The 18,885-nt window shown below is 39.2% G+C and overlaps 1 protein-coding gene across 1 annotated transcript in view; it reads right to left on the bottom strand.

Moving 5' to 3' along the window:
* EPHA6 (EPH receptor A6) overlaps nucleotides 1-18,885 on the bottom strand; it is a gene marked incomplete at both ends in the record, with an annotated part of 464,979 nt that overhangs the window by 55,955 nt on the left and 390,139 nt on the right. Inside the window, one exon of the mRNA XM_080613276.1 lies at nucleotides 7,150-7,207. Within this exon, the coding sequence (XP_080469402.1) occupies nucleotides 7,150-7,207 (58 nt within the window). The remainder of the gene's footprint in view (nucleotides 1-7,149; nucleotides 7,208-18,885) is intronic.

Raw genomic sequence — 18,885 nt, 5'->3', positions numbered from 1 at the left:
GTCGCAGGATGCAGAAGGTTAATGGAAAGATGAGGAAATGCAGACTGCAGAACAAGCCTACTTCATATATTTTCCTATCAAAAATCTGTTCTCTCCGTACAGTATGTAGCCTATACAGTGTCTGCTAACAGAAATTTCATGACAACCATATTTCTCTAGCTGCTCATAAGGATCTCATGTGAGGGAGTTTTAAAGCCTTACTAAACTCAAGATTTATGTCAGCTGCTTCTCCCATACCCACAAAGCCTTCACCCTGTTACAAAAGGAAATCAGACTGTTTGATGTAATTTGTTCTTGACAAATCCATGTTGGTTCATACTTATCTCACTGTTATCTTTAAGGTGCTTATAAATACATTTTTGATAATTTCTTCCAGAAATGTTGCAGCAGGTGACATTGAGCTGACTGGCCTGCAATTCCTTGTCTTTTCCCTTTCTTTCTGATCTCCTGGTATCTTACATATTCTCCACAAATTTGCAAAGATAAAGAGCATGGTGAAAATGTCCACATTATATATAAAATCCTTTTTAGCTAGGAAGACAAGACAGTTGCTCAGTAAGAAGAATATCTACAGTGATTAAAAATACCCAGCATATGTAAATGAACTACTCACAGCACTATCAGAAATACCGTTTCCTACCTAATTTTAGCAGGATAAAACATTGCTTGAGAACAAATGTTGGCTCTGTAGCACCAGTGACAGTGTCTCAGTGTTATCTTAGATTGCATAAATACATGCTGCTTACAATTCCACTATTAAGGTAACTCATTCATTCAAACTCAGCTTCTAATTGCTTTATTTGGTTTTTTTGTTCAGAAAGAAGTATTTGTCTCATCAGTCTCCACGACAGGCTGTCTTCTTTACAGAGTCATTCCTGAAAGCAAAATGCTTGTTTTATCCTGCCAGGAAAGGAACACGCATCCAATAAAGATGAATGCATGTGAAAGCAAAAGAAAGAGTATTAGTTATGAGCTCTATGTTGTTGCCTCTCTGGATGGAGATGAATAATAACAGGAACCATTAAACTCAGGAAAGGCCATCTGGCCCCTTTTCCCCAAAGCTGACTCTGTCCAGTGAGGCCATGTTAGATGGATATACAACACATACTTTACAACATTGTTTTGTAGAACTTTATATAAGCCTTCATTTTTCTTTCCTCTCCCTTTCCCCCAAACTCAGTAAATGCAGGTGTCTGCCGCAGCATCTGAACTCTAGTTGAAAAAAGGGTGAGCCTGATAGCGAAGCTGCTTTGAGAATAACTTCATAACGATTACTGCATCAAAGAGCAATATATCATAATATTTTCTCCTTCTAGTAACACTTGTCTTAGCCTCTGCGAGACAGGCCTCAAGGGATTGAAATTTGGTGATGAATTCCAAGGTTGCATTTGCTGTACAGCCCGCTGCAGTTAGTGCTCTAAGGGAGTTTAGCATATTTTTTATAGACTTTTTGGAAGAAGAAAACATATTTTACAACATTTTTACCTACTATGCATGCTTGTAAATAAATCTAACTTGTTTTAACAAGTATTTTAATTTTCTGAAGTGAAGTGAAATGAAATCTATCGGTCACAAGTTTTTAGGTAGGAAAACGAGCATCACTATTGCAAACAACAACGAGGAAGAAAGCGAGACAACCCTATGATTACCCTAGGTAAATGAATCCCTTTCTCCTACAGCTCAGAGATTCACAGAAGTGGGCAAGAGTGGAGAATCTTTCAAATGTAAACATCTACCTCTTCAGGACGTAGCTAAGGGAAAATGCTGCAAAACCTGAGGAGCTTGCTTTCCCATGTTGATCCCTGAAGAGTGCACATTCCCTTCCTAATAAAGAAGGGTGAGCAAATGCAGTGTGGTCGATACAGCTGATTGATAGATCATTTTAGCATCAGGCCTGTTACAGAACCTGCCGCAATACCGTGAGTTCTCATCTGATTAACATTGCTATGTCCCTGGTTCTTATCGAGTTGACAATAGGTTAGCACACTTTGGACGCTGAGCAAGAATAAAACACTAACAGCAGTCTGGTAGTCTGCAGCTGCAGGAAAATACTGAAAGAAGTTAAAGTACTCTGGTGATAGTTTTTTGGTTCATTTTACATTATTAAACGCAGCCAACCACAAACAAGCATCCCCAAAATACAGCTTCTAGATGCATTCCTTTTCTGTGGTTTATATCCATGCCCATACTGAATGATGCATGAGAAGGATGAGCACAGACCACAGCCAGCAAATGCTCCCCAGGTATCATTCTGTGCAACTGAACCCAAGAAGCAGTAGCCCTTCTCCCCAGGCACCCAAGACACCTAGCCTCCTAATCACCCCATACCTATGTGATGTTAAATCCAATTATTTTAGTCAAGAATGACCCTTCAGGTGATCTGTGGTAACAGCAGATGAGATTTAATAGCTGAAAGTCTATGAGACATCTACTCAGAGAGTGAGCTTAGAGGGGGAGGATGCGTCAGGGTGAAAGGACCAACCTTGGGGCAAAGAACTTTCATAGGAATCATCTGACAGGCAAGAATGATGAAAATACTGTGGTGTCCAGCACAAACAGCTTCTTTAGATGCAGCCCAGGATACGGTTGGCTTTCTGGGCTGTGAGCGCACACTGCAGGCGGCTCATGTTGAGCTTCTCGTTGACCAACACCCCCAAGTCCTTCTCCTCAGGGCTGTTCTCAATCACTTCTCCGATCCAGGTGTAGGACCTTGCACTTCGCTTTGCTGAACTTCATGAGGCTGGCATTTACCCACCTCTCATCCCTTTAGATCCCATTCCTTCCCTCCAGTGTATAAACTGAACCACACAGCTCAGCGTCAGCAAACTTTCTAAGGGCTCATTCAATCCCACTGTCCATGCCACTTGACAAAGATGTTGAACAGGATCAGTCCCAACACTGGCCCCCGAGGGACACCACTCGTTACTGATCTCCACTTGGACATTTTGCCATTGACTGCAACGTCCATTCATCAAATCAATGTCTCTCCAGTTCAGAGCAAGGATGTCGGGCGGGACAGTGTCAAATGCTCTGCACAAGTCCAGGTAGGTGATACCAACTGCTTTGCCCCTCTCCATCAGTTCTGCAGCCCCATAATAGAAGGCCACCAAATTGGTCAGGTAGGATTTCCCCTTAGTGAAGCCACGCTGGCTGTCACCAAGCACCTTGTGTCCTAGCATGGTTTCCAGGAGAATCTGCTCCATGATTGTACCAGGCATCTCTGTTGTCCTGTCATATCTTCTATAGGCTGTACTGTAAGCCTGAGCAAACATATCTGACTGCAACTGACCTATCTAATGACTAAGTACATCTTCCCAGCAATACAGATAGCTGCTCTTTCAACTCTGTGTGTGTTTTATTATTTTCCTCATATGACTGCAGAATAAGCGATTGCTAAGATCTCTATGACACAGGTGAGAAATTCCTCCAAGTGTCACCAGAAATTAAGTCACATGTACCCTATTTCTGTTCAAAGGACCATTATATTGACAGCATATTTCAGGTATACTTCTGTAGGATGATTAACTTACATGAGAATAAAAGAGAAGTGAGTTTCATCTTATGGAAATTAGTTTTATACAACTGCAAAAAAAAAAAAGCATGATTTCCAAGGAAAAGTTAGTGTCAAGTACCTGCAGCAATTTAGGAGGTCTGACGGTGCACAATCACTGTAATTAATTACCATCATCTTACAGAATTGGTTCTAATTAGCTGATGCCTTTACACTAAGAACATATCTGAAGCATCTTCATACTGCATATGCATAACAAATTTTGTACCCAAAAGCTCAAAGTTAGCAGCCAGTATCTAGGATATTTGTGGGGTGGAGAAGACATAATCTAGCTGAGCTTGCTATTTAATTCATACAAACAGCAGAAAATAAGGCACTGGTTTGGGGACTTGGGTCACATAACTGCAACCAAAATACAGCACTAAATACGATGAAGGATGAGTGTAAGCTGGTAGCCTGGGATTCAGGGGAGTTTTACCTGGAGCTTATGATCAGTGGCACAACTTGGCATGTGGCATGGAAGCTAATCCTCCACCAAATCTGTGAGGAGGGTGATGGCAAACGTCTTCCATGAAGAGTCATAGAATCATAGAGTAGTTAGGGTTGGAAAGGACCTTAAGATCATCCAGTTCCAACCCCCCTGCCATGGGCAGGGACACCCCACACTAAACCATGCCACCCAAGGCCTCATCCAACCTGGCCTTGAACACCGCCAGGGATGGAGCATTCACAACCTCCCTGGGCAACCCATTCCAGTGCCTCACCATCCTCACAGTAAAGAACTTCCTCCTTATATCCAATCTAAACTTCCCCTGTTTAAGTTTGAACCCGTTACCCCTTGTCCTGTCACTACAGTCCTTGATGAATAGTCCATCCCCAGCATCCTTGTAGGCCCCCTTCAGATACTGGGAGGCTGCTATGAGGTCTCCACGCAGCCTTCTCTTCTCCAGGCTGAACAGCCCCAACTTTCTCAGCCTGTCTTCATACGGGAGGTGCTCCAGTCCCTGATCATCCTCGTGGCCTCCTCTGGACTTGTTCCAACAGTTCACAGTATGTTACAGATTGGAAGGGACCTCAAAAGATCATCTAGTCCAATAGTTCCATGTCCTTTTTATGTTGAGGACACCAGAACTGCACACAATACTCCAAGTGAGGTCTCATGAGAGCAGAGTAGAGGGGCAGGATCACCTTCTTCTGGAATACCTCTACATGGTTCAACACAGAGACTCACTTTGAAATTGAAAGATTGACCCATTTTTGCATGCTTTGGAGAAGGACAGGTTGGAGGGATGTGCTGGTGGATTTCTGCAGGTTGCAGTGTGTGGAGAAGTATTTCTTATGCTGAGAAATTGACTTCCTCCTCTCTCTGTAAAACCACTTCACAGTGTAACTAGGGACTCCTTTAAATAATAAGATAGACTATCTTATAAGCTCTGCCAAATCTCACCACATAAGAATTGTTTTATTCACTGAACACCTTTCTTAGGATCACTAAAGATAAACCAATCCTTCCTGCTTCTTTGTATCTTCACAAAAGCTTTAAAAAGTGTAGACTGCTATCGGCAGGGAACAACTATTATTAATGAAGCAGCTGTATTTCTTTTTAAATAGGTTACTTTGCAGCCATTTCCTCTGCTAATTGTTAACAGAAACGCTGATGATATATCTACAGTGCTTTGGGATGCTGAATATTATCTGAAGTCCTTTAAAAAAGCATTTCAGAAGAATAAACCATATCTGAAGTATGAATTAAAACTGGAAAATAATACACATGGAAACCAGCTGTAGAAATGATTAGCTCACATTTCCCCCCAAGCAGTTTTGCCTACAAATATATCTCATGCGACGTGAGAAGTACTGATTCGCAGTCACATCATAATTTTGCTGATGTCAGTTTCTATTACGGTATCCTCATAAGCCGTAACTATTCTGATGAATAAATGCATGTGAAGAAAAATTGGAATACAGGCATCATACCAGAGCAATTCAGAGAAACATAATTCTCTTTCACGAATTATTTCAGTATTTGCTTTTATTCTCTTCTACAAAATTCTGCATGCACACGCACACACACATGCACACACACATGCACAGAGTGGGGTTTCAGGCCCAGACAAGTCTTCCTGGGACACTGCTGAAAAATCACAGACCAGGGAAGCCCCAGGTACTCAGATCAGTGGCAGATCTGCTGCAGACGGTTAGAGAGATGAGCCAGAAAGGCAAGGGGGGTGATTTTTAAAACCTACCCAGTTTGTAAGACGAGCTTGATGATATCAAACTCTCCAGAAAAATAACGTGATTTCGAGTTATCAGCAAAATCTCACCAGGAACTGTGGTGCTGGTGTGTTTCTAAAAGCATGTGTCTGTCATGTGTCTTGACAAAGGAAAGTAAAGAATTATTTGGGACAGTCGGTGAAGAGGACAAGATGAAATGTTGGAGAAAAAATACTATGGAATAATCAAAAGCCAAAGGAATGGAAAAAAAAGGTCTAGAAATATCGAAGATAATGGCTCTGATGTGCTTTCAAGGCAGCACCCTCTGTTCTAGATGCTCTTTGGCTACCTCTTTTCTTAACTTGCTGTTAAACGTGTACTCTCTGTATAACTTCCTCTCCCTCTCTCTGATTTAGGTCTTCTTTCTAAAGTGTTGGCTGCTTTTTCCCCCTCCTGCTTATTCGTGCTTTCCTCTAAGCAGTCCCATCTTCCTGCTACCAAAGCATCCTTGGGTCACCACCATCTGTATTCATGCAAACATTTTCACAGCTCCCTGTTGAACACCTCTCCTTTGCACTTGGAACACCTTTTCAACCAAGTTCACAAAACCATGGTCCCTCTACCTGCTGCCCCAACCTTGCCTACAACCCCAGCTTTGCCATTCTGCAAGATGGCAATGGCAAGACAGAAGGCTAGTAAGGGCTGGTGTTCACTTTTTAAGACTAATTTGACAATCAAATTATCCACATAGGGTCTTATGTCACTGGGCCTCAGGAGCATTTCCAGGCGTTCTGTTAACAAAGAGACTATTGTAGGCCAAGTTTAACTTAGTTTAACTAAGGGGGATCATCCTTTTGCTCTACGTTTCAAAGAAAATTAAATACAACTGCAGCAACATACTATTCATGCTTTCTGTAGACCCTCTTATTTATTAGTGACCTTTGGGGGTTAATTAATGCCAGGACATTTCACCCATGAACTGATTTCTGATTCAATTTGTTAAATGCAAGTAACCGTAAATAATTATAAATGAATTACTGTGTCTGTTCTACACTTCAGCAACCAAAAAAAATCATACCAGAGTATTTTTGAAGGTGACTGAGCAAAATGAGCTGCTTCCATAATGCTTGGTGTTTGTGCTTTATCTCTCCCTTCACAAAACCACTATTTGAAATACATTTTTCTAAACATTGGAAGTACTTTTGTAGAAGAAATCAATTATATTCTTAAGTTTAAATCTTCTCTTATCCAGCCATGCTCTAATGTATAACTGTACCTTAGAAAGGTACCCTGGGGAAAATGCTTCTATTCTTTGCTAAAAATCCATGAATAACATTATGTAGAAATTAATTTATGATAAATGATTTAAAATCTTAACCTAGAATGGTGTCTCATTCAAATGTCATCAGAAAATGGCACCTCACCCGAAGAAAGGAGTCAAGGGATCCATTCTCCATGTATTCAACTACAATCATTACTGGTCTGCCTGCAAAACAGCAAAGAAACACATTAGGATTATAAATATATTATGGGGCTTTTATAAGTCCAGCTGTTATACACAGATTATTCACAGTAGTCGAATACGTTACGTATTTTCAAAATCCTCATTTATATCACAGCACAATTCCCTATTTGTTCTCTAAGAAATATTTTCTATCTGTTCTTTTCTTGGTACTGGATTAGCTGAATGTGCATCATTCACCCTGGTGTTTTTCCCCTTCCAATGGATCAAAGAAGAGCCTGCTGTTTCCAAATAGCAACACTTGCTGCATAGGTGTGTAACATTTTGGAACATATTTGAGTTAAGGCAAACCCCCCCATATTCATAAACCGTGTCCTAGAAATTATAAACTCTGTGCGGCAATTTTCCTCTCTGAGAAAAACATCTCGATGATCTAGGGGCCTACAGATAGACAGACTGAAGGGCATGCCACAGAAAAAGCTCTCCTAGATTGGGTGTGTGTGTTGGGAGAGTATAATCCAGCAAAACTCTGAATTCATATGTTTGTACATACATAACATACACAATGTTATTCAAATCACAGTTTTGCTCAACAGCTTTCCGGTATGGTTCCAGGTGGGATAATATTCAAACTGAAGTAGAATAACATGGTACATTTATTTCTTACAAGAATATCCAAATCTGAAGACAAACTTTTAAATTGAGTACTTAACCACATCTAATTTCACTTATTTATTATTCACTTATTAATATTCACTTATTATTCCTGGAATAAACTACCACCAGGAATAAACTACCACCCTGGAACTGCTTGATGGGAAAGGACCAAAAAGCCCAATCAGGCTATGCAGCAAAAAGATTTTTAGAATTGTTACTATTACAAAGGAACCATTCCAATAGATGCAAAACTAAGGTAATGAATAAGAATGTTACAAAGATTGGGAAGCAGGTGAAGAGTCTTAAAATGACAACCTTTTCTTTCCCAAGAATGCCTGTCTCTTTTGGGGTTTGTGGGAAACCAGGAGTGTGCCAATTTATGACACCACAATCTGCCCATTTCACTTTCTCGATACAACACTAACTGTTCCAATATGTTTCAAATCCAAAGGAAGCCTCTTTCTTTACTTTTTCTCTGTGCATCTCAAATTATGTTTCTGTTTTGTTTGGAAAAGAAGATGAGAAACACACAGTATTCATGGTGAGAAAGAGTGGAAGGGCACAATGATTCTTCCAGCACAACTGTCCATTTCTGTGCATGCTAACTTTCTGTTCAGCTTGGCTAACAGAGGAGGTGCTTATTAAACTGTCCACTATATGCAATAAGCCACAGCCAGGTATTTATTTCTCATGAGGTCTTAGAGCCACCCTTGAATTTTAAAGAGCGAATGAGCCATTTCTCTGTCCCAAAATGTGGACTTGGAGTTCCAGGCACCCTGGTGATGCTCATTCACGTAGCTTAGTCTAGTTTTTCTGGAGTTCCTCACAATAATCTTTCATTTCTTCTAATAAAGTTTGGGCTTCTTTCTGTATTCACCCTGACGTTTAGGTCCTCAGTGAATACAACGTGCTTCATAACGCTGGCACAGTAGTACATTCTTTTTCTCTGTGAAAATTCTCAGATGCCTTAACATCTTTGTATTGCCCTTCTCAAGTAAGAAGAATTACCAGCTTCTTTTTGTTTAATTGAATGCCTGATCTCAGCTGCAGATCTACATCTGCCACCAAATCAATTTATATTCATCTGCACCCATCGGTTATACTCTGGTTTTGCATTATAAGCTTAAACAATACATCAGTTTTAAGCTCTTAGACATCACAGCATTTTAAAAATTGATGTTTTCTTTGTTCAGCTTGCTAATGATGACATTGTATAGCCTAACCTCTTTAGTTTCGAGCACATGAATGTCCTAGATTCCTTTACCTTTACCATTTTCTTACTGTCAAGGGGCTGACATCTCCATGTGAAAGGAATATTCTATAATCTAGAGAAGTAAACAAACAGTAGCCTGATGCTACAGGATCTTACTATGTGCGGAACACTCTCAAGCAAGTAGTAATGTCTAAATTGTAGCAGACAACAGCATCTTGTAATAAATCCTTCTGGGTAAATCAACAAGCCCTTTGTGGAAGATCTGCATTTGAAGGGAATGACAAATGGAGCTGTTGAGCTTCAAAACAGCGCCCCTAGTTTCCTGTTAGTAATCCTTTGGTACCCTACACTTTCTGGAAGCTATTTTGTAAGGGTTTTTTGAGGTACATAGGCTCTCATTGTATCTTTCATGCTCCTTAGATTCATATCCTTCAACACAAATTATTTTCACATTTTCTTTGTAAAAGCAATTTTTAATTCTTGCTCTCACAAAATATTCGCCTCTCCAAAAAAACCCCAACAAACTGTACTTCATTTTGCTCAGAACAACGGTATGAGCTTCTAGGCTAAAGTAACTATTAAATGTATCTGTACTAATTTTTCTGTGGATTTAGGAAAGAGATTTCAGTGTTTTTCACTGGATAATATTAATGAGTTCCTAAACTGCTTGATGTGTTCCTTCAACCACTTGAAATGATAAGCCTTAACAGGAAACCAGCTCTTCTACACGATAGCACAGGAGTAGCATGATCTGCTAAACACACCAAAATAAGTAGCATCTACCTTCAAACAGGTTGCTGTATACTGGAGATCATTATGTATTCAGGAATTTTGGTGAACTATAAATTCACTCACTTAGGCTGATTGCTTCCCACAGACTCAGTCTGCATCACTTGCCATCCTACCTAAATCTCAAATGAACTTGATGCAAGATTGTGTCAAGACACCACAAAAATTAACCCAGCTTCACCATTTGATTATCTGGAGCAAAAAGATTAAATCTGGATCCTAGCATTAACTTATCAAATAACCTTTTATTGTGTCAGCACTTCATAAAAGCCATCCTATTTTGGCTGCAAGTTTGATGTATCACTGAAGATATTTATGTATTCATAGGCGGATTGTGACAGGCAACACAGCGAGACTTCCAGTCAGCACAGTATTTGTCTTTAGAGTACCTGTAGATCAAAAATACCTCAACTATTCAGTTGCTTGAAGGTATAGCAAAAATCTGCTACACAGCAGATTGCAGGGGGTACATTTATCATCAAAGCAGTAACACACAGGTTCTATTCCCGGCAAACAATTCTTTTCCAATAATCTCATAGGTTTGCAAATTTCATACAAGGATGCCTAAACATTTTACAAATAAAGTACCTCAAGCATCAGGAAAAGTCAGATAGGAAACATCTTGATTTCAGAGGTGTGGTAGGAAGAACAGGTTCAGGAAATCAAGTGGGCCTCTCCATCTAGTCAGTATAGTATACCCAACCAGGCTGTGTTTGGTTACCAATTCACAATGTTGTATTTTCTTCTCTAGATCAGTACCCCGGAGAGGCACGTGAGTGACTCCGTCGTGCATTCGCATTGTGTGAACAGACTCTGCACAAACAGTTGAAGGCATGGGAGCAATTGGCTCTGGAGAAGCTGATGAGATGTGAAGATGAGCAGCTGACTCTGGCACATACAAAGGTGTAATACAACACTGGGCATCTCAGTTCAGAGACCAAGTCACCAGTCCTAAGGACATGCAGTGGGACAGATCAGACTGCAGTCTACGATACTTAATCACCGAAGAGTCAGAGGGTGGCAGCCAACTTGTGTTGAACAAAGTTGTTGGTAAGACAAAAGGCTATGGATGACATTAGTTGATGTTATTTCATTCTAGCTGTAAAGAGCAGTCCAGAAAAGATTAAGGCCTGTGCTGAACCCTGTACAGAGGGAGAATACTGCTTTTGCTTTAAAGAGGACAACAAAATCAAGTTTGAAAAATAATACTGGGAGATTTCTAAACTAGTGTGATGTTTGCCTCTAGACAAAGAAAGAAAGAAAAAAGACTATTACTTCAATTATGGAAATCCTTGTTGCTCTCATGGTATTAAAAAAGATTAATTCTTCATCCTCAAAGCAAGGACAGGAATGAATAAAGGCGAGGGTCAGAGAAGTCTCTGAAATAGAGAAGTAATCTTCTATTATTTTATCATGGGGTAGGCTAATGCAATTCTGGAAGGCATCAAATTATTTTCATATATTTATGGTTGCTTACATGTATAAAACATGGACATCTTTACTTGAAGAAATGGGTTTAAGGACATACAGCAGTGGGAAGCAGTACAGATGGAAGTCTGGAAAGCACTCAGGGCTCAGAAGGGTGACACAGGCTGCAGCACAGAGACAGTGATGCCAGTGCTGAGTGAGCCTGCTACACAAGCACATAAGCACCTGCAAGAGCTCACATGTAGCCCCAGGGAACAAGAGAGCATGGATCAAAAGACACTCCTGTGACTGATGATGAGTCCTATCTGCAGCATGTGGGCACCTCACCAGGTAGGTGGACACCCAGACTCTAGTTTACAGACTTGAGCAGCTGAGTGTTTTCACACAGATACAGGCACAGGCATTGGAGAAGGACCTGAGAAAGAGCTGAGTTAATTTTTACAGTCAAAGTCCACATAAGAGAAGGCATGGAAAAAGGACACTGAAAAAGGTGCAATTTTGGGCTGAGGACTTGGAATAAAAGACAGACGTCAAGAGCACCTAGGAGCTAAAAACTGCGGATGCTGCTGGAGGAGAGCATAGAACTTCATGTTCAAACTGGGGAAGGATAGAGCAAAAAAAGTTTGAAGATGGATGCAATGACCAAATCAAACAAATCATTCCTGTAGCAGTTCTGGATACCTAGTAGTGCTGGAGTAAGAAATACTATGAGAAAATAGACTTTTAAAGTATAAGAATGATACAGTGTTCTGAGGCAACAGGTCTTAATCCCAAATATGGATTTTACACACTATGTATATATATCACATTTAGCGTTTGCAGCACGTTAGTGTAACAAATCTATCACTTTACTACATACCTAAGATAACAATATGAAATTATAATTGTGTTTATACATGACATAAACTGATACCACAGCCACATTCACTGTTTTCATCATATTTCCTGTGAAACTGTAAATATTCCCAGCTCAGAAATGTGTGTGGGCTATTTGCTAAAGCAGCTTTACCTCCTTTCATATGGAGTAACTCTGGCTCTGACAAATCCATTTCAGACTCCCACCATCTTGGAAAACCAGACTCAACACCCAAGTGCAGTATTGGTACTTGGCATGATGCAGGAAAAGGATATGAATTTAATTACTCAGAACTTAGATGAATCTGTAGAAGGTGCAGGAGTTATTAACTGTTTAAATGCAACTACTACCTTGTCGTAAGAAGCTGACTGGTTTTGCCAAGGTGGGTTTTCTTCCCTAAGAAAGTTTTTCACTGGAATTTTCCCACCCAGCTGTACTGCAATGCCATTCTAATAAAATCAGCACAATCTGTGGTGACGCCATGCCACCTCAGAATATGTTGCAATTTTGTATTTTGCACTGATCAATCTGCTTGACATCTTTTTTAATAAGCAGAAATGCAAAAGAGAAAAACCACAAACACTGCAGAACTATGTCAGATGTGAATTGTAATTAAAACTTACATTGTATTTATTTTTAGTTCTCCTTCTCTTTTTCCACAGCACAAGATTTTGAGAGTGTGTAATTTAATTGAGTGGTAGCGTGATGAATAAGAAGGAGATTTTGAAGAGTCGTATTAATGACAAAATAGTCAGCTTGTTGTCTCCTGTTGCCATTTTAAATAACACAGCAAAGCCTACTTTAATGATTTTTTAATGTAAGATTAATCCACCAAAACGAATATAGTTGCTACTTGTTAATTTCTATAGTCTTTACTTATAATGAAATCTTTACTACTCATTATGTCAATAGATCTGTTAACATAAACACAGGGTACTTACACTTCCACTTAAACCAGCAAAAGTTGGACTCGGTTCTCTTGTTCATGTAAGAGAACATTGCTCTATACCTTCTGCAAGTCCAAACTCGCATGTCTCAGAAAATTACCTCATTATCAGGCATTTTTTCACTCTAAAGCCATGTCCTGATTTTGTTTCCCCACAAACTTACCCCCTTCTAAAGCTAAAGAGATAAGACTAAACAAAGCGATTCTTTATTGCTATGCCTGATGGTGAGCTTTGTAAGATTCTGACATGTCTTGCACTTCAGAACATCCTTTATGCGTTTTTTCCCATTTGCTATTTGAGTGCATGTTTTGCTCCTATTTCCCTTTGGTCTACATAAACTTTAAACTCCTGAGCTATACAAAACTGATGAGCCACCACCTCCTTCCTCATTATTTATGAGTGTCTTACTGCTTTCTGCAGATGAGAAAGGCATAATTTCTCATTTCAAGAGGCATTGGAGGCCACACATCAATACTCCTCAGCTGTCTAAAATCCACAAAGGAAGCTTCGTAACATGTGTGGATTACTAAATCCAGAATTAAGAAAACAAAACATCATGAGTCAGGGCTCTAACAAACAAATTATGCTCTGGACCTAACCTTGTGACATTTTTGTGATCTCTTTGGGGTTTTTATTCTTATTTCTCTTTCAGGTTTTCTACCCTCAGGACATGAAGGCACACATTCTCAAGCTTCTCCCTTCAACTCTTATTTGATCATAAACAAAACCCAAAGAGTTAAAATGAAGATTGATCCAGTAGCAAACTTCAGATGCAGAGTTTTATATATCTTGAAAACATAAGAAAAATATAGAAACTCATTGACACACAAGAAGAAAACCGAAAGCATTCATCTCCCTTAACACAACTCCTGTAACTGTGCAGACATAGCTAGCAATAACTAGATTTTTTCGTGAGCAACAAAAAGGCATTTCAGTGGAAGGAGTCAAATTTTCATGACTAGACATCACAAACAGGTCCTATGCATCAGTCCAGAACTGTCTAGTGTTCACCAACCTTATAAGGCACCTAAATAGGCTCATTAAATATCAGTGTGTAAAATCTAGAGTTAGGCAGATTATTTTTCATACACATAGGAACGTTATTTCAGCAAGTTGTATTTGGTAAAGGTGCACTGGCTTCCTACCTGAAACAGACCAAAAAACCCTAAACATTATACAAGTTACCTATTCCCTCCAACTTCCACCTCACAAAAAATCAGTCTGGATCTGCTTTCACATCCAAGGCTTTACTGCTACGTTACAAAGGGAGCTCAGGTTTCCTCCCTCCCCTTTCATCTTGAAACAAAGAATAACTGTGTGTTATCTACAAATGTGTGCTTGTTTACAAACACATCTCTGTGTGTATCCATCAGGCTCCTCCAGCTCTCCTCTTCCTACCTTTCTGTTCCCGTTAGCAATGAACAGCAACTTGCTTCAATTCACATGCTTCTTACAGTAAATTACCACCTTTTCTGTAGTCAGATCTTAAAAAATATGCAACAGTGATGTACATTATGTAAAAATGACCACATAGGCCAATAAATGCTTCTGAACTTCCAGGGATAAAATGTTTGGAATTGTTTACGATGACCATCTAAGCATGGAAATTGCTATTTAGCAAGGGTGGAGAATGACCTCCTTTTATCACGCCCTGTACTATGCTCAGAACTTAATTCCAGTTCTAGTTCAAGCTAAACCCTAATGGAGCAGCACACACAAAAAAGTTTATCTCACTACTGATGTAACTTACTGCTCAATCCCAATATTTTGGTTCTGAAGTACTTCCCGCCTGCCTAATGGAAAAGTCCATATTCATTGGACTTCTATCCTCAGAAAATGCACACCGTTATGTATTAGTTGTAGGGTTTATAGGTTAGACATGCCAGCGAAATAGCATTTAGGCTGGAAAAAATCAACCGGAAGAGCCATTTTAGATATACTAGAAAACACGTATGCAATAAAAGAATCAATTTGTTAGCTACAGAGAACGAAATAGCAATTTTCATTTAATAACAAATACAGCAGTTTAGGTGCTGGAATCTAGAGCAGGGAAAAACGCATTAACTGAAAAAAAAAAAAGAAGTTACTTTTCTCATTATTGGAGTATCAATAACTGCATTTGAGTTTCACTATGAACAATGGCTCCTTGATGGTTCTTGTTGAGTAATTTTGTTCAATAAGGATCTGTCAATATAATTTCCTTTCAATTGTTGGTTTATACAATATCGAGAATAATGGGCTCACTCAGGTGCACTTGGAAACGGTAATAAAATACTAATTTCGGGGAAAAAGAAAACTGATAATCATCTGGTTTAGTATTCTACAGTTATATCTGAGTTCTTTGAGAAGCTCCCCGTAATAAATGTGAACATTACAATGTATGTTAGACAGTCACAGAAAACCAGGCAGCAAAACAGTGAAAGGGGGATATCCCCTGTACATGTACTTCATGTGGAGGAGTCATCCTGTGCTCTATGAATGAAATATGGGGCAATGATCCAGCTGCTGACTATATGGGGAGATCAGAATATTTCACAAGCAAATCACACCACTTATGTTCATAGAAAGCTGTATGTGGAAAGAGTAATTTTGATGTTTTTTCTTCCTTCTGCTAATGTAGTTCGAATGCTGAACAGCATGAAAGGGGTCTGGGAGGTTTGCTTAACACGAACTTTTCCATAGTTTCTCAAATCCTGACACCCATCTCTAGTTGTTCTTGTGAACAGAAAAGCTTAGGAAAGGAGTTCAGCTTGAAAGAAACAGGAAAGGCATTTGGCTTTCCCTCCTTTGCTTTCCAACTCGGCAAGCTTAACAATCTGTCTGACACTCTTCAAAGACAGCAGCATACCATAAATTTTTCTATCCGGAACTTCTGCCAGGCAATATGGGTATGCATTTATGTAAGAAACCCTGTACACACAACTGAAATCGAGAGCTGCCAACACACAGCAAGAGTAGTAAGCTAAGAATTTCCCCCAAATGGAACAAATAACACTCAACTTGGTTTGGAAGAGCTGGAATTTGAAACAAATAGATGAAGCACTGGGAATTTAGTTATTTAGTTTTTCACAACATGCATATATATGTGTATATTTGTGTGTGTGTAACTAAAAGGAAGGGGTAAACTTCCACAGCTCGTGCCAGTGCAAGTCTGATGAGGAGTGTAAACTGCTAAGTGGTTTACAAATTCTATTTAATATATGTAAGGCTATCACATGAAAAAAATATACTTATTACTTATGTGAATCCATCTGTCATTATAGACCTACATCAACTAAGTCATGTGAATTTGTACTGCTAACAGGTGGGATAATTAGGAACTAAGTAATTTGTGACATAAAGGGTCAATAAATCAAAAGGAGCTGTCTGAAAATGGGCTTGTTTTTGCAAAAGTCTAGGATAGATACTTGCAGGCCTGCCAAAAGCTTTACTTCTACTGAAATGGCAGTACAGCAGCGACAGACTCCTGATGTAACTATCAAATATAAGCCCTATTGCATTTGCATAGTTATGTCTAGGCTTACAAACCACCTACATTTGAGGTAATCTATTTTTATAGGAAGATGTAATGCCTCACGCCAGCAGCATATATTAATGTTTAAGTTGGCTAAATGAGGATACCTTTCACAAAAGTGAACCTTTGCAGAGTGCAAAAGCAGACACCGTGTTACACAACACCGAACGTCATCTGTCAGTGCAATGGTAAAAGAAATGCACTCCCCACAACTACTGAATGAAAAGTAAAAAGGGAAAAAAAGAAACCAACAGCTACATTGCCCTGCCAAGCTGATTTTCAAACACTTATTTATAGCATGCTTTCCAGTTTATTTCTGTGTTTCCTTTAAAACATCTGTGGGGGATTTTGTAGAGAAAGAAAAGATGTAAAAGCATTTTGTCTTTAGTAAGGAATAAATTTTCCAGCTATTTTGGAGGAAATCTGCCACTTAGCTTGAGTTAAAGGCTTTGGAAAATAAAAACCATCCCATTATCTTTGTTCCAATGACTGTAATAGCAGAATAATGCAGGCATTTTAAGCCTTCCATGTAGTTAAATTCACTGAAATCTTACACAAAAGCTGCATCTGAAGCAATTACATTATAATTCAACAAAGTTATTAAACATTAAGTACTTCTGGTAGGCTTATGAAAGCTGCTGGCCAATATGAGCCCAGCATCTCAGATAATGAAAGTGGGGTCACTGTGCTAGCAAAGGCAGCAATTGAGCATGCCTCCCTCCAGTACCAATACACAAACAGCAATCCTCTCACTTTAATGAGAGGGGAAGCCTTGGAGGCCGCATCAAGACTGCAATGGGGAATTGATTCGCCTGCCTGTTGCTGTTCCAACAGCCAGAGGCTGCCATGATAACACAGACATCACTGCTTAAATACCTTCTTGGAGCCTTGGGTGTCTTTGTTCCTTGGTAAAGCAATAGTCAGAAAAAAGGTCAGGTGTTTAGTGCAGTAGTTTTCAATACAAAGGAACAAAGGGTACATCCCTTCTGTTCGTATTAAGCGATTCACGATACCAGGATGAACTTATATTTTCCACTGAATCATACACAGCAAGAGTTTCAGTTCTGAGTCTCCCACATCTTACATCAGTACTCCCTTCAACAGACCTCTTTAAAAAGAAAGAAATGTATTAAACGTATGGGTTTTTTCCTCACATGCATGGCAAAGCTGGTTTTAGCAATTTAGACAGTTATCATGAAATGGAAATAGCATCCTCTGGTCATCTCTGTAACAAAAAGAAGTAATCCAGAATTAAGATTATGCTTAATGTAAATACGAATATGATAAGGTAAAAAATAAAGAGTTAAATAGCAGCTCTACAGGCGACATTGTTAGGATACATTTGTTGACAGCAATTTCTGACTTATACTATGGAGTTCCATGCCACCTGGCCCCCCATATGCACTCTTTCTCAAAGGAACACGTTTTGTCCATTGCCTCTGTTGCAGTTCTTCATTGGCTTTCAACTACCTGGCAATCCTCACTATCCAAAAGGTGGGCAGTCTCTCCCTTTCTCTGGGGTTGCTGCGTTTTTGTTGTTGACACTATCAAACAATGACATGTATTTCCATTACCTTGCTAGGCTATATGTTGCACATCATGTAGCTGTATTTCAATTTTTTTCTCTGTTTTGAATATTTCAACAGATTGAATCAGAATTCTTAGTAAAAGACATTTAATAGCAAGAAATTTTGAAGCCACATTGAAGACTTCTGATTTAAGTCCAAAAAATGTGATAAAAAGCTTTACAAGCACTCAGAAAACAACAGTCCTGAGGACCTTATAAAATAAACCTGTAGGTAGATTCGTAGTTGTCAGTTCATGAGTGCAGTTAAACCATTTGTAATCTAATAGATTTATGCTATACATAACACTATATTCAAAACAGAGAATTTTATGGGACCTGGACTGTTTCCTCTTCCACACAGTTGCTTGGTTACAGATACCAATCTCATTGTGATTTTGACTACCAATAGCCTAGGGGCTATTAAACACTCTGACATCCCAAGGAGAAAAATATGAAAGTGTTTAACAAACTGTTAAAAAAAGACACCCAAACAGTTGTAAGAAAAGACATCAAAGTTGCTGAGGATCTTCTATTTAAAGAAAGAAATAAACAAAGACGTAATACCACTTAAAAAAAGGAAAAGGATTATCTTGTATTAGTGAGGCCTATAATTACTGCGATACATAAAATGGAACAGAGAGAAGCAGAACAGTTTCTTTTGTACAGCAAATCAATAACGGACTGTAATTTTTCATTTTTTCCCCTACTTTTACCGTTAGAGATTTTT

The sequence above is a fragment of the Psittacula echo genome (genome assembly GCF_963264785.1).
Source record: "Psittacula echo genome assembly, chromosome: 3".
NCBI lineage: Eukaryota > Metazoa > Chordata > Aves > Psittaciformes > Psittacidae > Psittacula > Psittacula echo.
This window is presented reverse-complemented; position numbering and strand designations above follow the sequence as displayed.